This window comes from Triticum urartu, chromosome 2 (genome assembly GCF_003073215.2).
Source record: "Triticum urartu cultivar G1812 chromosome 2, Tu2.1, whole genome shotgun sequence".
NCBI classification, from domain to species: Eukaryota; Viridiplantae; Streptophyta; class Magnoliopsida; order Poales; family Poaceae; genus Triticum; species Triticum urartu.
This window is the reverse complement of record NC_053023.1, coordinates 62350986-62365928: the sequence shown is the minus strand read 5'-3', so window position 1 is coordinate 62365928 and position 14943 is coordinate 62350986. Positions and strand designations below refer to the sequence as shown.

At 45.8% G+C, this 14943-nt stretch overlaps 1 protein-coding gene, 2 non-coding genes and 1 pseudogene across 4 annotated transcripts; all 4 read left to right on the top strand.

Moving 5' to 3' along the window:
- Positions 1-3806: 3806 nt before the first annotated feature.
- On the top strand, positions 3807-7633 carry LOC125535760 (probable nucleolar protein 5-2). Of its 2 annotated transcripts, none has more exons than XM_048698836.1 (10): positions 3807-3938; positions 4073-4164; positions 4280-4321; positions 4810-4989; positions 5066-5230; positions 5419-5619; positions 5702-5998; positions 6182-6382; positions 6462-6593; positions 6996-7633. In XM_048698836.1, the coding sequence occupies exons 2-10, from the start codon at positions 4087-4089 to the stop codon at positions 7380-7382; spliced, it is 1683 nt and encodes a 560-aa protein (XP_048554793.1). In that variant the 5' UTR covers positions 3807-3938; positions 4073-4086; the 3' UTR covers positions 7383-7633. The 2 variants fall into 2 exon arrangements, with proteins under 2 accessions (XP_048554793.1, XP_048554794.1); XM_048698837.1 differs by having other exon boundaries at positions 3857-3943.
- A 246-nt stretch (positions 7634-7879) lies between these two features.
- Positions 7880-7973, top strand: LOC125541976. Its single transcript, XR_007297765.1, has one exon. It is a non-coding gene; the product is annotated as a small nucleolar RNA snoR31 (small nucleolar RNA).
- Positions 7974-8017: 44 nt separating this feature from the next.
- Positions 8018-8104, top strand: LOC125541950 (annotated as a pseudogene).
- Positions 8105-8184: 80 nt separating this feature from the next.
- On the top strand, positions 8185-8265 carry LOC125541957. Its single transcript, XR_007297747.1, has one exon. It is a non-coding gene; the product is annotated as a small nucleolar RNA snoR77Y (small nucleolar RNA).
- Positions 8266-14943: the final 6678 nt, after the last annotated feature.

Sequence of the window (14943 nt, the reverse complement as noted above, 5' to 3'; positions counted from 1 at the left end):
TTTTTTTTCAGGGCGAAAGACCTCATATAACATAAGATGGGCACCAGAGGCCTGCCAGGGGGCCCACGAGGCAGGGCGCGCGCCCAGGGGGTAGGGCGCGCCTCCCACCCTCATGGATGGTGGGTGGCCCCCCTCTGGTACTTCCTTCGCTCAATATTTTTTATATATTCTGAAACATGCTCCCGTGAAGTTTCAGGACTTTTGGAGTTGTACATAATAGGTCTCTAATATTTTCTCCTTTTCCAGCCCAGAATTCCAGCTGCCGGCATTCCCCCTCTTCATGTAAACCTTGTAAAATAAGAGAGAATATGCATACGTATTGTGACATAATGTGTAATAACAGCCCATAATGCAATAAATATCGGTATAAAAAGCATGATGCAAAATGGACGTATCAATGACATACTATTGATGGGAAATGATATAGAACTTTTGGAAAGCATAAAGGCCTACTTGAATAAGTGTTTTTCAATGAAGGACCATGGATAAGCTGCTTACATATTAGGCATCAAGATCTATAGATATAGATTGAGACGCCTCATTGGTCTTTCGCAAAGCACGTACCTTGACAAGATATTGAAGAAGTTCAATATGGATCTGTTCAAGAAGGGGTTCTTGCCTGTATTGCAAGGTGTGAGATTGAGCACGGCTCAATGCCCAACCTCGGCAGAAGATAGAGAAAAGATGAGTGTCATCCCCTATGCCTCAGCCATAGGCTCTATTATGTATGCCATGATGTGTACCAGACCTGATGTGAACCTTGCCGTAAGTTTGGTAGGGAGGTACCAAAGTGATCCCGGTATGGAACACTGGACAGCGGTTAAGAATATCCTGAAGTACCTGAAAAGGACTAAGGATATGTTTCTCGTTTATGGAAGTGACGAAGAGCTCGTCGTAAAGGGTTACGTCGATGCTAGCTTCGACACAGATCTGGATGACTCCAAGTCACAAACCAGATACGTGTACATTTTGAATGGTGGGGCAGTCAGCTGGTGCAGTTGCAAGCAAAGCATCGTGGCGGGACCAACATGTGAAGTGGAGTACATAGCTGCCTCGGAGGCAGCACAGGAAGCAGTCTGGATGAAGGAGTTCATCACCGGCCTAGGAGTCATTCCCAATGCGTCGGGCCCGATGACTCTCTTCTGTGACAACACTGGAGCTATTGCCCTTGCCAAGGAGCCCAGGTTTCACAAGAAGACCAGGCATATCAAGTGTCACTTCAACTCCATTTGTGAATATATTCACGACGGAGACATAGATATTTGTAAAGTGCATACAGATCTGAATATCGCAGATCCGTTGACTAAACCTCTTCCACGAGCAAAACATGATCAACACCAGAACTCTATGGGTGTTCGATTCATCACAATGTAACTAGATTATTGACTCTAGTGCAAGTGGGAGACTGTTGGAAATATGCCCTAGAGGCAATAATAAAATGGTTATTATTATATTTCCTTGTTCATGATAATTGTCTATTGTTCATGCTATAATTGTATTAACCGGAAACCGTAATACATGTGTGAATACATAGATCACAACATGTCCCTAGTGAGCCTCTAGTTAACTAGCTCATTGATCAATAGATGGTTGTGGTTTCCTAACCATGGACATTGGATGTCGTTGATAACGGGATCACATCATTAGGAGAATGATGTGATGGACAAGACCCAATCCTAAGCATAGCACAAGATCGTGTAGTTCGTTTGCTAGAGCTTTTCTAATGTCAAGTATCGTTTCCTTAGACCATGAGATTGTGCAACTCCCGGATACCGTAGGAGTGCTTTGGGTGTATCAAACGTCACAACGTAACTGGGTGACTATAAAGGTGCACTACATATATCTCCGAAAGTGTCTGTTGGGTTGGCACGAATCGAGACTAGGATTTGTCACTCTGTATTATGGAGAGGTAACTCTGGGCCCACTCGGTAATGCATCATCATAACGAGCTCAATGTGACTAAGGAGTTGGTCATGGGATCATGCGTTACGGAACGAGTAAAGAGACTTGTCGGTAACGAGATTGAACGAGGTATGGGGATACCGACGATCGAATCTCGGGCAAGTAACATACCGATGGACAAGGGGAATTGTATACGGGATTGATTGAATCCTCGACATCGTGGTTCATCCGATGAGATCATCATGGAACATGTGGGAACCAACATGGGTATCCAGATCCCGTTGTTGGTTATTGGCCGGAGAGATGTCTCGGTCATGTCTACATGGTTCCCAAACCCGTAGGGTCTACACACTTAAGGTTCGGTGACGCTAGAGTTGTTATGGGAAATTGTATGTGGTTATCGAAGGTTGTTCGGAATTCCTGATGAGATCCCGGACGTCACGAGGAGTTCCGGAATGGTCCGGATGTGAAGATTTATATATGGGAAGTCCAGTTTCAGTCGCCAAAATAGTTTCAGGGGTTATCGGTATTGTATCGGAACCACCGAAAGGTATCCGGGGGTCCACCTGCCCCGGGGGACTTAGTGGGCTGAATATGGGAGGGAACCAGCCCCTGGTGGGCTGGTGTGCCCCCCAAGGGCCCAAGGCGCATAGGGTTGGAAACCCTAGGGGGGGCGCCTCCCACCTTGCTTGGGGGGCAAGTCTCCCCCCTTGGCCGTCGTCGCCCCCCCCTCTAGATGAATCTAGGGGGGCGCCCCCTCTCCCCTTCACCCTATAAATAGAGGGGGGGTGGGAGGGCAGCCGCACCCCTTCCCTGGCATAGCCCCTCCCTTCTCCAACACCTCCTCCTCCTCCGTAGTGCTTAGCGAAGCTCTGCCGGAGAACCACGAGCTCCACCACCATCACGCCATCGTGCTGTTGGAGTTCTCCCTCAACTTCTCCTCTCCCCTTGCCGGATCAAGAAGGAGGAGACATCCCCGAGCTGTACGTGTGTTGAACGCGGAGGCGCCGTCCATTCGGCGCTTGATTGGATCTTCCGCGATTTGAATCGCCGCGAGTACGACTCCATCAACCGCGTTCTTGTAACGCTTCCGCTTAGCGATCTTCAAGGGTATGAATATGAACTCCCTCTCTCTCGTTGCTAGCATCTCCTAAATTGATCTTGGTGACATGTAGGAAAATTTTGAATTATTACTACGTTCCCCAACAGATGCTACCTCCTTCGGCGCCTGGTCATTGCTTTCATGCTTCTTTGTGGTCCTTACTTGTACTTGTTTGACCTCTAGTGTTATGTCTAGGTCGTTTGTTGCCGACGCTTGTGCCCGATCCTTAGTTTCTCCATGTTGTCTAGGTTGTGGTTTTTGTTGTTTGGGCCGTGTCATCTTTGGCGTTGTACGGTGCCTTCTTGGTGTTGCACTCTTCTTTTTATTAAATGAAATATATGCGGCTCTTCTGCATGTGGTTAAAAGAAAATCCGTAATCAACTGATCCGATACAAAGGTACTTTGATTGGGTGAATAATTAATGAAGAGTTTGTTCTAAGCGAATTGCATGTACTATCTTTGAAACCAACTTGCACACTAGTACATTGCAAAGACTGATTCCCGAAAAAAAGGCTGATTGGTCTTTGAAACCAACTATGCTCGTTCATTTTCACCGCAAAAAATAACTATGCTCGTCCATTCACTTGAAAAAAAAAACTATGCTCGTTCACGTGCTGGACACTGTACATTCTTTTTAGGGTTGACCCATTCCGGGTCTCGAGGTGATGGGCCACGTCGTTGCGAGGCTGTTATACCAGGCCCAGCAAGGGCGGCCCACGGTAGAACGGCCCACGGAACGCGCGGGGTGGGCCCTGCTAAACCTCTCAACCCCTGCCCGGCCGCTCCGCCGATATAAGTCGAGCCCTAAAACCCTGGCCGCCTTCCTTCTTCTCCCCACCCCGCGCGGCGCCTACTCTCCTCTCTTCCCCTCCCCCCTCGCCGCCGCCGCCGCCGCCAGCGCCTCCTCCACCACCGCTCGTCCTCCTATACACAGGTAAGGTACAAGAATCCCTAGCGCCGCCGCCTCGGCGGCTCCGCGGCCTCCCATCTCCCCTACTCTCGCGGTGTCCCGGCGGCGTGGTTGGTGTGCTGACGCGTTCGTGCCGTGGTTGCGGTTTTTGCCGGCAGGTGCGGAGGAGGAGATGTTGGTGCTCTTCGAGACGCCCGCGGGGTTCGCCCTCTTCAAGGTGCTGGACGAGGGGAAGCTCAGCAGCGTCGAGGTATTGAATCCGCTACCTCCGTCTCCCCACCCGTGTGGTACGACCGTACGCGCGTATGGTCAAAGGTGCTTGTTTTGTTTAGTCGACTCATCTTTGCCGTGCTTTTGGTTCGCAGGATCTGTGGAAGGACTTTGCCTCGTCGGACAAAGCAAGGAAGGTGGGATGGTTCATGGGTCTTTGAGTTACTCATCGGTGTTGTAGTTTGCTCTAACTTGTCACGGTTCCACTGCCTTGTTAGTTATAGTCTACTGTGGCTGTTTTGGAATCAGTCATATAGAATCTGTTAATGCAGAAACCTGTGTATGTAGTATTATTGTGGTAGCTGCTTTGCTAAAGTTACAATCTTTACTGGGTCCCCAAACGTTACCAGTGAAAATTACAGTTTTTCCAAGCCAGTTAATACATAAGATTAATTTAGTATACTGTTGTACTAGATGGTCTGTGTAGGTTTAATGTGAGAGGCTTCGTTTGTGCGTCCTTTATGATGTATTTTCGCATGTTTCTTGTTGAATGACCAATGGTGCTTTGTTGTTTTGTTGAGATTCTTCAGCATTGTCTTGTAGGGTTCTCTTTGTTGGTTCATATTAAGGGTTCTCTCCTGTATTGTTGTTCATTACTGACTTGCCGTAATGGATTTTATATCAGGTGGTTGAGCTGAAGGCTTTCAACAAGTTTGAAAATACTTCTGATGCTCTTTCAGCCGCAACTTTGCTGATTGATAGCAAGCCCAGCAAGGGTCTGCGCAAGTTCCTGCAGAAGCACTGTGATGGTGAAACATTGGCTGTTGCTGATTCCAAACTTGGGAATGCCATCAAAGAAAAGCTGGTTGGTTTGGAGACTCAGCTGTTCCATTCACATGCGTTGATCAGTATTGTTGTATAATATTATTGTGATTTTGCAGCAAATTGATTGCCTTCACAACTCTGCTGTTATGGAACTGATGAGAGGGCTGAGGAACCAGCTCACTGAACTTATGTCTGGACTAGCTGAGCATGATCTAGGTCCAATGAGCCTAGGATTGTCCCACAGCTTGTCTAGGTATAAACTCAAGTTCAGCCCTGAAAAGGTGAGCTTTCTACTGATGCAAAGCACCCAGAATTGTGATGCTTACTCTGAAATTATTTTCATGCTTCGTGCTCACTGTTACAAACTATGCTCTTATATTTCTAGCATGCCTTCTGGTTATGCTCTTCTTTTGGCTGCGTGTTCTTCTAGTAAAGCTACACTAATTCATGATTGTGCCCATTTATGTAGGTTGATACTATGATCATTCAGGCCATTGGCTTGTTGGATGATCTTGACAAGGAGCTTAACACTTACGCTATGAGGGTCCGTGAATGGTACGGTTGGCACTTTCCGGAGCTCACAAAAATTGTTGCAGATAACATCCATTATGCGAAAGCTGTGAAGATGATGGGCAATCGTGTTAATGCAGTTAACCTTGACTTCTCTGAGGTAAACTGTGTCCACATGTCCAAACTTGTGTTCTGCATGTGCCTGAAACCTGGTATTAAGTGATTGCTTCTGCTTCTTTTAGATACTTCCAGAAGAAGTGGAAGCAGAGCTGAAGGAGGCAGCTGTAATTTCCATGGGAACAGAAGTCAATGATCTTGACCTCTCAAACATTAGGGAACTATGTGATCAAGTCCTGGCTCTTTCTGAGTACAGAGCCCAGCTCTATGACTATCTAAAAAGTAGAATGAATACCATTGCTCCCAACTTGACTGCACTTGTTGGTGAACTTGTTGGCGCTCGCCTTATTTCCCATGGTGGTAGTTTGATGAATCTGGCGAAGCAGCCTGGCAGCACGATTCAGATTCTGGGGGCAGAGAAGGTTTGTTGAATTACATACAGTGTGTTTCTGTGAATTTTTAAATTCCTCTTTCTTTGACTAGTTGAACGTGATGTCTGGTAGTTGACCACTGTCATGCTTTTGTGGTTGAAGTTATCATTTTTTTGCTGCAACTGAACTTTAGCTTTAGCCCCAGGGACTTAAACTGGTTATATTTTTCTGCAGGCCTTATTCAGAGCTCTGAAGACAAAGCATGCTACACCAAAGTATGGTCTCATCTATCATGCATCATTAATTGGACAGGCGGCTCCCAAGCACAAGGGAAAGATCTCTCGTTCGCTTGCTGCTAAGAGTGCACTTGCCATAAGATATGACGCCCTTGCTGACGGTGACGATAACTCCATGGGTCTTGAAAGCAGGATCAAGGTACTTGTTACCGTGCTGTAGAGGCAATTTCTTGACACCGTAGATAAGATATTGTTCTCATATTTGAATCTTTGAACAGCTTGAAACACGGCTCCGAGTTCTTGAGGGTAAAGAGCTTGGGAGGTCTGCTGGTTCCACGAAAGGAAAGCCCAAGATAGAAGCGTATGAAAAGGACCGGAAGGGTGGTGGTGCTCTGATCACTCCCGCTAAAGTAAGTTGTTTCTGGCTTGCTCTATATTTCAAAGTGTAGACCAGTTATTAAACATTGTCATTTGTCAAAAACAGTAGAATTCTCATTTAACTAGAAGATTATTTTTTTAATTGAAAGATAATTATCAGGATGTTACACTGACTTTGTTCTTATTGATCAAGATCCTGGCAGATCTAACAATTACATATGTTATGTAATAGCAAAAACCAGACTTGCTCTTAATTAAGAGTGTCCAAGTGAGCACTGTATATTTTTGTTACCTAACATAATAGAGGGATTCTGCATATTCTGTCACAGAGCACGTGTTTAACCAACAGCCTTTGTATTTCCCAGTAATACATACTACTGTTGAACAATTAGAGTTTGAAACTTGCCTGACCTTATTTCGTTTGTCATTGTCAGACTTACAACTCAGCAGCAGATCTTGTGCTTGGACAAACCACTGAAGAAACGCCAAAGAAGTCAGAAGTTGCTTCAAAGAAGAGGAAGCACCAAGAGGAAGAACCTACTGCGGAGGCAGCTGAAGAGGATGGCGAGCAGGAGAAAGAGAAGTCCAAGAAGAAGAAGAAGAAATCCAAGGACATCGAGGAGACCCCCGCAGCCGTCACCGACGCTAGCGAGAAGAAGAAGAAAAAGAAGAGCAAGGAGGCCGAGGAGACCCCTGCAGCCGACGCCGACGGCGAGAAGAAGAAAAAGAAGAAGAAATCGGACGCTGAGGATGCACCCATGGAGATCGACGTGTCTGCCAAGAAGGAGAAGAAGAAAAAGAAGAAGCACGCTGATGAGTGAGCGGCACAGAGATACGGTGGAAATTTGTGGTGTAATGCTGTACTATCATCGTTGTCTGAAAGTTTTGGGATTTGCCGTTCATGTAGAATGGAATGCCACATTAGGATTAGCAGCGACGAACCCTACAATTCGAAACTTGCAAGTGGTGAGCAGACACTTTAAGAGGCCCAATGATGTGCTCTCATCTATAACATCTGCTAGTATGTTCATTCTGTCGAGTAGTAATATATTTATCTGTTGTTAATTGCCAATTTTATCCCTTATCTAGTCATTACACTTGCTGTGCAGGGATGGGAACAACACTCAACTAGATTTTTGTTGTTGCTGTTGTTGCACAACAAACACTCAACTAGACATTGTTTCTTGTTGTTGCATGCATGGCATTGCTGGCAGAATTGAACCAATTGAAACATTGCCACCACTGAGCATCTTTCTCCAAATCTTTCTTGGCTGTTCTTTGTTTGCTTCATCTTGCCTTCCAATGTAGAAGACCTGTTTGGATTGTGAGGGGGTATTGATGCATAATCCAACACTCGATCCGAGGGGTGGCTTGAGCTGCCTGTATGATGCCATCTTTGCAACTGAATCCATTAGAAAACATTTTATCAGTTGTTTTGTTTCTTCCTGGTTTGGTCAGTATCATATGATGAAACCTTGAAACAATCTTAGGACACCTGCCTATTTTCCTGTGGATGAGAAGGCATTTATATTCTGATGATACGCCTTGTTTTCTTCCGACATTTTTTAGTAATGCGATTGTTTTTATTAGTCTTTTACATTGTAAAGGTCTGTACCGCAATTTAAGCCAATGATGATTAGCTTTATGCTGGAATTACAGTCAGATACCTGATGACGATATTTCTGCGGCTTTCTGAGGCTTATGATCAATAGCTTAATGTCTTTTACATCTGTTTATATTGTTCATTTCTCTATCTTTAATTATCCCAGTGAGGATTCTCAGACCATAGGAACAGCTCTAGTTTTGTTTCTTTGTTTCACCGGCCTTGCTGACCCTATATTTTGTGTCCCTATATTTTAAGATCATCAACATTACCAATCAGCCAGAGGTTGACCTAAACCACTGAAAAGGAAAAAAAACAGTGCATGGTTCAGGTAGGTAACCTCCCTCTCTGTCTCAAATCCAAGATGCAATCATGCAACTACCTGCTACTACTAGCAAATGCTGCGTCGGTGGGGTGTAACTGTAACTGAAACTGAATCTGCCCACGCACCAGCTGCCAAGAAGAGCGATTGCCCTGGCGAATCATTTCACTACGTTGCACAAGACAGCTCTCGGTGTTCTTGTCTGTCATTCTCCTAGGCTTTATGAAGCACTTTAGTACAGCAAACGCTCTTCAGATTGCAGTGCACACAGGCCAAGCCAAGTACTCCCTCTGTAAACTAATATAAGAGCGTTTAAATCACTATTTTAATAATCTAACCGCTCTTACATTAGTTTACGGAGGGAGTACAAACGTATAGTCGTCACTAATTTGCACTTCCGGAGACGGCACCGCCGACCGCAACCTCCACCGGCGCTGTCGCCGACGGTGGCCACCAACCTCCTGCGAACTGGCGGGTACCCTACTACAGCTTCCAGCAAGACCTTCGTTCCTTCTCCGCCTTGCCGCCAAGAAGGCAGCGTGCACTTCTGTCCTGGCCTTTGCACCTGAGCTGTTCGACGAAATGCCATACACCATGATGATGTCCAAAAACGTTGTCACTGGTTTTATCCATGCCTAGGGAACTTCTCTTCTCAGACTGAGGTACGTTACCCCTGCTGACAAACTCTATCCATACTATTCTTCATCTACTGAGCTTCTTGCTATACAAATGTGTCCGAAATATGTTACTGATGTGCTCCATAGCAGCATACATAGGTCGTGTAGGTCTCAGCATCCTTGCAACGCCCTGTTGTTTTGTTTCAGGTTCAGGATCCGAATATCATGATCACATATTCACATATAATCATCTACAACAAGGTACTCCCTCCATTCCGAATTACTCGTCGCAGGTATGGATGTATCTAGATGTATTTTAGTTCCAGATACATCCATTTCTGCGACGAGTAATTTGGAACGGAGGGAGTACTACCGATGCCATATATCATTATTCAAGCATCCCGCCAGAAAGAACTTTGCAAAACTACTTGACAGTGGAAATGCTTCACAAGGCCACTCTGGAATTGCACAAACATAATTCATGCCCATTTCACATGTACAGTACCATACCAAGAGTAGAGCACACCGGCTAAATAACTGAAAGGTTTTGCTAAAGCACGTCTAGATGTGCCCCACAAATTGGCAAGGACTAGCTAGCTAGCTTTTACGCACCTTCACAAGTCTTCTATCTCTCCTAAGCATCACAAGCCGTTCCGTCACCTCAGTCATATCAGGTCGTTCTTCTATATCTACATTTAGGCACTCAATTTCCAGCTTGCCTATCTCTTCAAGGACGAAGATGTCTTCTTCTGCTGCAATCTTCTTGTCGAACATTGCTCTCCCACTCTTTTCTGTCTCATAACATTTGCGGTACTCAACGATGCGGCTACACTTATAGACAGTCTTCCTGGCAATGAGTTCCAGGAGAACCACTCCGGAGCTGTAGGCATCACTCTTTGGCGTTAACATGCCAGTTTTCATGAACACTGGGTCTATGTAAACCACCCGTCCAATAACATCCTTTGTGGAATATTCATCCATTTTACGTGACTGCGTTAGCTGAAAGCACGAGACTTTTGGGGTAAACTTTTCATCGAGAAGTATGTTGTATGGTTTAACATTACCGTGCCGTATGTCTACAGAGTGCATGTACCTTAACCCTTCTGCAGACCCAATCGCAATGTCCAAACGCTAGTCTAAGGGGAGCATTCGATTTTTCTTGCCATGGAGAATGCCCATGAGGCTCCCATTAGTAGCATACTCATTAACCGATATCAGAACGTCAGCTTCCAGGCAGTAACCGATGAGCTTCACAATGTTATTGTGGAACAATTGTGTCCGGACCTCCACTCCCTTGACAAATTCCTCCATTTGATCTTCATCTACGCCCATAAGTAAGATCTTAACTGCCACTGTTGTATTGTCAGGAAGAGTTCCTCTGTAGACTCTTGAGTAGCCGCCTCTACCAAGAAACTCTGCATAATTTCTTGTGATATTTTTTATTTCCTTCTTTGTGAAAATCCTCAGGCCCGTTACATTCTTTAGTACCCGGCCTCCATTTATTCCAAAATTCCTTTGTGCGTCACTTCGGAAGATGTTCAGAATGTTCAACTTGTCCAGCAAACTAGAGTTATAACTGGAAATGCTTGTTCCTTTGCGATCAACTTGCTCTTCCGGCGATGACCAATGATCTGCGTTTTCTTCACCTTCATTTCCAAGACGTACTGCAACATCATCAGTTTCAGGGTGCTCGTTGACATCCTCCTGCAGTTTCAGGCTCTCAGCAAGAGACTGTTCGCTAAATGAACTTATCTGCAGCCCAACTAATGAACTACTGGTGTCAGTTTTGTCAGTACTTTCCGTTTTATCAAGCATGTCAATTATACGCCGTGCATCTGGTCTTTTCTCTGGGTTAAGTTCCATGCACTCCATTAAGTGGCTAGTTTGCAGACATATGAGACTGAAAATGCAGATGACACGTAGCGCTGGTGATCTACTACGCGGTAAAACAATAGGTTCATTGGAACAGTAAGGCTGGCTATGTCGACATGGGCTCTCTCTTGGGCTGCATTACTTGTTACAGTAAAGTACACTAGTGGTGAATGCTCTGTTTTATCCTCTGAAGCTGAACTCTGCATTGTTGTCTTAAGTAGAAAATAATCTCTCTTTCCTGTGTTTATTGGTTAAACTGAATCAAGTATGGTTGGTTTTATCCACTGAGCTCAACTCCTTGTAATCGACAGACTGCCGTGTATCGCGATCGTCACGGTGTCTCGGCAGCCTGGTTGATGTTGGTGGTGTTCGAGACACCTGCGAGGTTCGTCCTCTTCAAGGTTCTGGACGAGGGGAAGATCAGCTAAGTTGAGGTGAGTGGCTCTGATACGTCTATCTATCTACCTGCGGTTTTGGTTTGTGGGATTTGTGGAAGGATTTTGGCTCGTCAGACAAAGCAGAAAGGTTTTGAGCGATTCGAGCTTGTGTCTTGATTTTCTCATGGATCTTATTAGTTATTGCACAGTTGTGGCTTTTATAATTAAATCAGGGACTGCCACGTGTCTCGGTCCAGAGGTCACCGCTATTTCTTTTGCTTTCAAAAAAATGTTACCCGTGCAAGTTCACCGAGGGAATTCAGAGTGCAAGTTAATGGTTTTGCCACATCGATTGTTGCACAAATTAAATTTAGTATAATTTGATCGGCTGGATGGATCAACAATCAGATGAGTACTAACTAGGCGGCTTATTGTGAGGGGCTTAGTTTGTACTGTAGGTCATTACTAGCACAAATGTCCGTGTGTTGCAACGAGAGAAAAGAAATATCACATGTCCTCTTTCTGTGATGCCTCAAGACCCCTCTTCTCTCACACACACATACAAGCACATGCATGTGCCTTGTATTTTGACATGACACCGAACCCATGTCGGCTGTTCACCACTTGATCACAATGTATTCGGACATGGTCGATGCCAAGGCGACGAGCTCATCCACGACACTGCCCGAACCACACCCACGCAAGGGAATGTTCATATAAAACATTAAAAAAACTAATCTCATCAAGCTAGAAGTGAGGACCGCCCTCGGCAATCTACTCCCTAATGCCCGGGGTAACTATGCCATAAAAATTCTGTCACAATCAATATTTCATCAATTTAGTAAAGAAAATTACTACATCAACCTTAAATTTTGAAAAAAATGTAACATAATTAATAGTGAAACCTAAAGTGTTAAGAAATCGCCTGATACACCTTTCCATCTATCAATGGAGTAAAATTTGTTCTGCACTAACCTTAAAATTTGGAGTAGTATATTAAAAAAAGAAACATAATTAATTGCAACAAAAACCTAAGGCCTCCTTTGGTTCATAAGATAGGAATAGGAAAATCATAGGAAGTGAGGTGGCATGCATCTCACTTCCTATAGGGAAAAGATGTCACTTGATTCATAGGATAGGATTTTTTTCCATTGAGTCTAGGCTAATGTTTTTTCCCCTTTAAAATGTGAAGGATTGGTTCCTATCCTATATAGAAATAGAAATCCATTCCTACAAACCAAAGGGCTTCATAGGAATTTTTCCTATAAAAATCCTATCCTCTAGAAATCCTACAAGATTCCTCCAAACCAAAGAAGGCCTAAATTGTTAACAAATCACCTGACACACCTTTCCATTTATCAATGGAATATAAAAGGATAAGTACACTTTGTTTTTTTAGGATAACTTAGTTACTTATCTATTTATTCAAAAAACTCAGACATCCCCAAGGCAACGATCTGCAAAATATAGTCTGGTGGATCATGAATCCACACATTGTTTAATTCCCTACAAACTCCCTCTCGAGCTAACCCGTGAGCAGCTCCATTAACGGAACGGCGTGCCAAGCTAATCTTTGTATCTTGAAAATTCTTAAGCATGGCTTTAATCTCTTCAGTGACCGGTCCAACATCTGCTAGGTTCTTCTCCCTAGCATTCACCGTGCCCACCACCATTCTTTATCCAGCTCAACATCTTCTGCACATGCAACTCCGCAGCTAGTTGAACTCTCATTCTGCATGCAAGGATTTCTGAAAACTCTGACAGACTGGAAACGGTGGCAGACCCCCCCTCGGAATGCACCTGTGTTGGATCTCATATCCAACGGCTCGAAAGCCCGTAGCACCGGTAGCACTAGTGCCCCGGGAGCACAGGATATTTCCCCCCTGTGCTATCTCTGAGCAGCTTGCAATTTGCACGTACATGCATGACATATCTCAGTAATTTGAAATGAGCCTAGTTTCATTGAACTGATGCTTGGCGCAAGGAACGCAGGAAGCAACGAATACCGATCCGACTTTCCTACTTCCAGATCAAGAGAACACACAAGAACATAAAAAAATAGCACGAAGTTCATGGCGTATAGAAAATTAACAGGTCGATGTGGAGGAGGTAGAGCTTGGCCTGCCACTATGCTGGAGCAAGCAGGGATGGCCGAGCCGCCGAGGTCAAACCACCACGGCACCACCGTCGTGGGCATCTTTTTAGAGGAGTATTTAACAAAAAACTATCACAATTTGTGGAAGTGTACCTACAAACTACCACTTTACAAATTTATACCGAAAACTACCACTTTTGTAATAATTTTTTACAAAAAACACTAGCGACTGATTTGGATGAAATTAAACTCGATTATGACAGGGCTGGTCCACACATAAGCATTGACCATTAAATTAACCATTATGACATATAGGGCCCAGGGGTCAGTGTCCTATCTAATCATGAATATACAAATTACTACTTAGGCTAATTTAACCGTGCAGGCACGAATCCGGCCGAGCCAGCCATAGCTGTCCGCCGTGGCCAGCAGCCACACCTCGCGACGCGAAGCTCTCCTACGACCGACGGGTAGCCCGCTGGCCACGAGCAGCACCCACTGCCTCTCCCTGCTGCGGCCTCCTCGAGCCACAAGTAGACCACGAGCAGCAGCCACGCCACCGCGCGCGCCGCCTGTTCCACCCTGCCACCGCCGCGCCGCCCGCCCACCCCGTCGCACAGGCCGCACGGGCATGTCGTGCTCGCCAGCCGCGAGGAGGCCCCAAGCCGCCGCCCGGTCGCTCGCCTCGCCTGCAGGTCGCGTCGCCTCCTCCAGATGCGGTCACGCGGCCGGAGTACTTCATCTTCTCCGCCTCCGGTGAAGGCCGCCGCCGCCTCGATCTCTTTCTCCAGTGAGCCGCGTGCCTCCTCTGCAGTTCATGGAGGAGCTGGTGTGGCCGGAGCGGCTGGCGACTCCCACTTGCCATCATTCGCCGCCGGCGACAGGGACTACCCCTGGTCTTCCTCCATGGGGAATTTTGGATGAAGGAGATAGGAAAATGACATGTGGGCCTTATATGTTGACGGTTAAACTTAACGGTGCTTACTTTTTTAGTTCTGACATGTGGGCCAACTCTATCATAATCGAGTTTAAACGAGTGGAATGGGGCACTTTTCATACATGGTAGTTTTTAGTCAAAGATTAATGCAAAAGTGATACTTTTGACATAAATTTGTAAAGTCGTAGTTTGTAGGCACGGTTCCACGAATACTCTCTCTTCACAGAAACCGGAGAACGTCGCTGCCACGGGCAACCATGGAGCTCAGTGCCCCGCCTTCATCCACCTCGCTCGTGACCCCCTCTCTCAACCTAGAGCCAAGCGTTTTGTCGCGTCTTCCCCGCCGAAACTGGTGTTATCCGGATGAGATATCCAGCGCCGCCCGCTTCAACTCGATCTTCATCCCCGAGCCCTCGGCATCCCCGTCTGCTGTTGCTTGCAGGGTGGCATGGTCCTCCTCGCCGTCTCCATGTACATGGTCGCCAACCATGTGTTTGTTCCCCGTGCTTTCACCCAGCCCTCCTCGTCCTCTCCCTCCACAGGGCCCTTCCTAGTTCTC

Bases quoted from the DNA above. Each gene is read 5' to 3' on its own strand.
- LOC125535760 (XM_048698836.1), top strand. From the start codon at position 4,087: ATGTTGGTGCTCTTCGAGACGCCCGCGGGGTTCGCCCTCTTCAAGGTG. The intron at 6,383-6,461 runs GTACTTGTTACC...ATCTTTGAACAG, and splicing joins GTCTTGAAAGCAGGATCAAG to CTTGAAACACGGCTCCGAGT. The intron at 6,594-6,995 runs GTAAGTTGTTTC...TGTCATTGTCAG, and splicing joins CTCTGATCACTCCCGCTAAA to ACTTACAACTCAGCAGCAGA.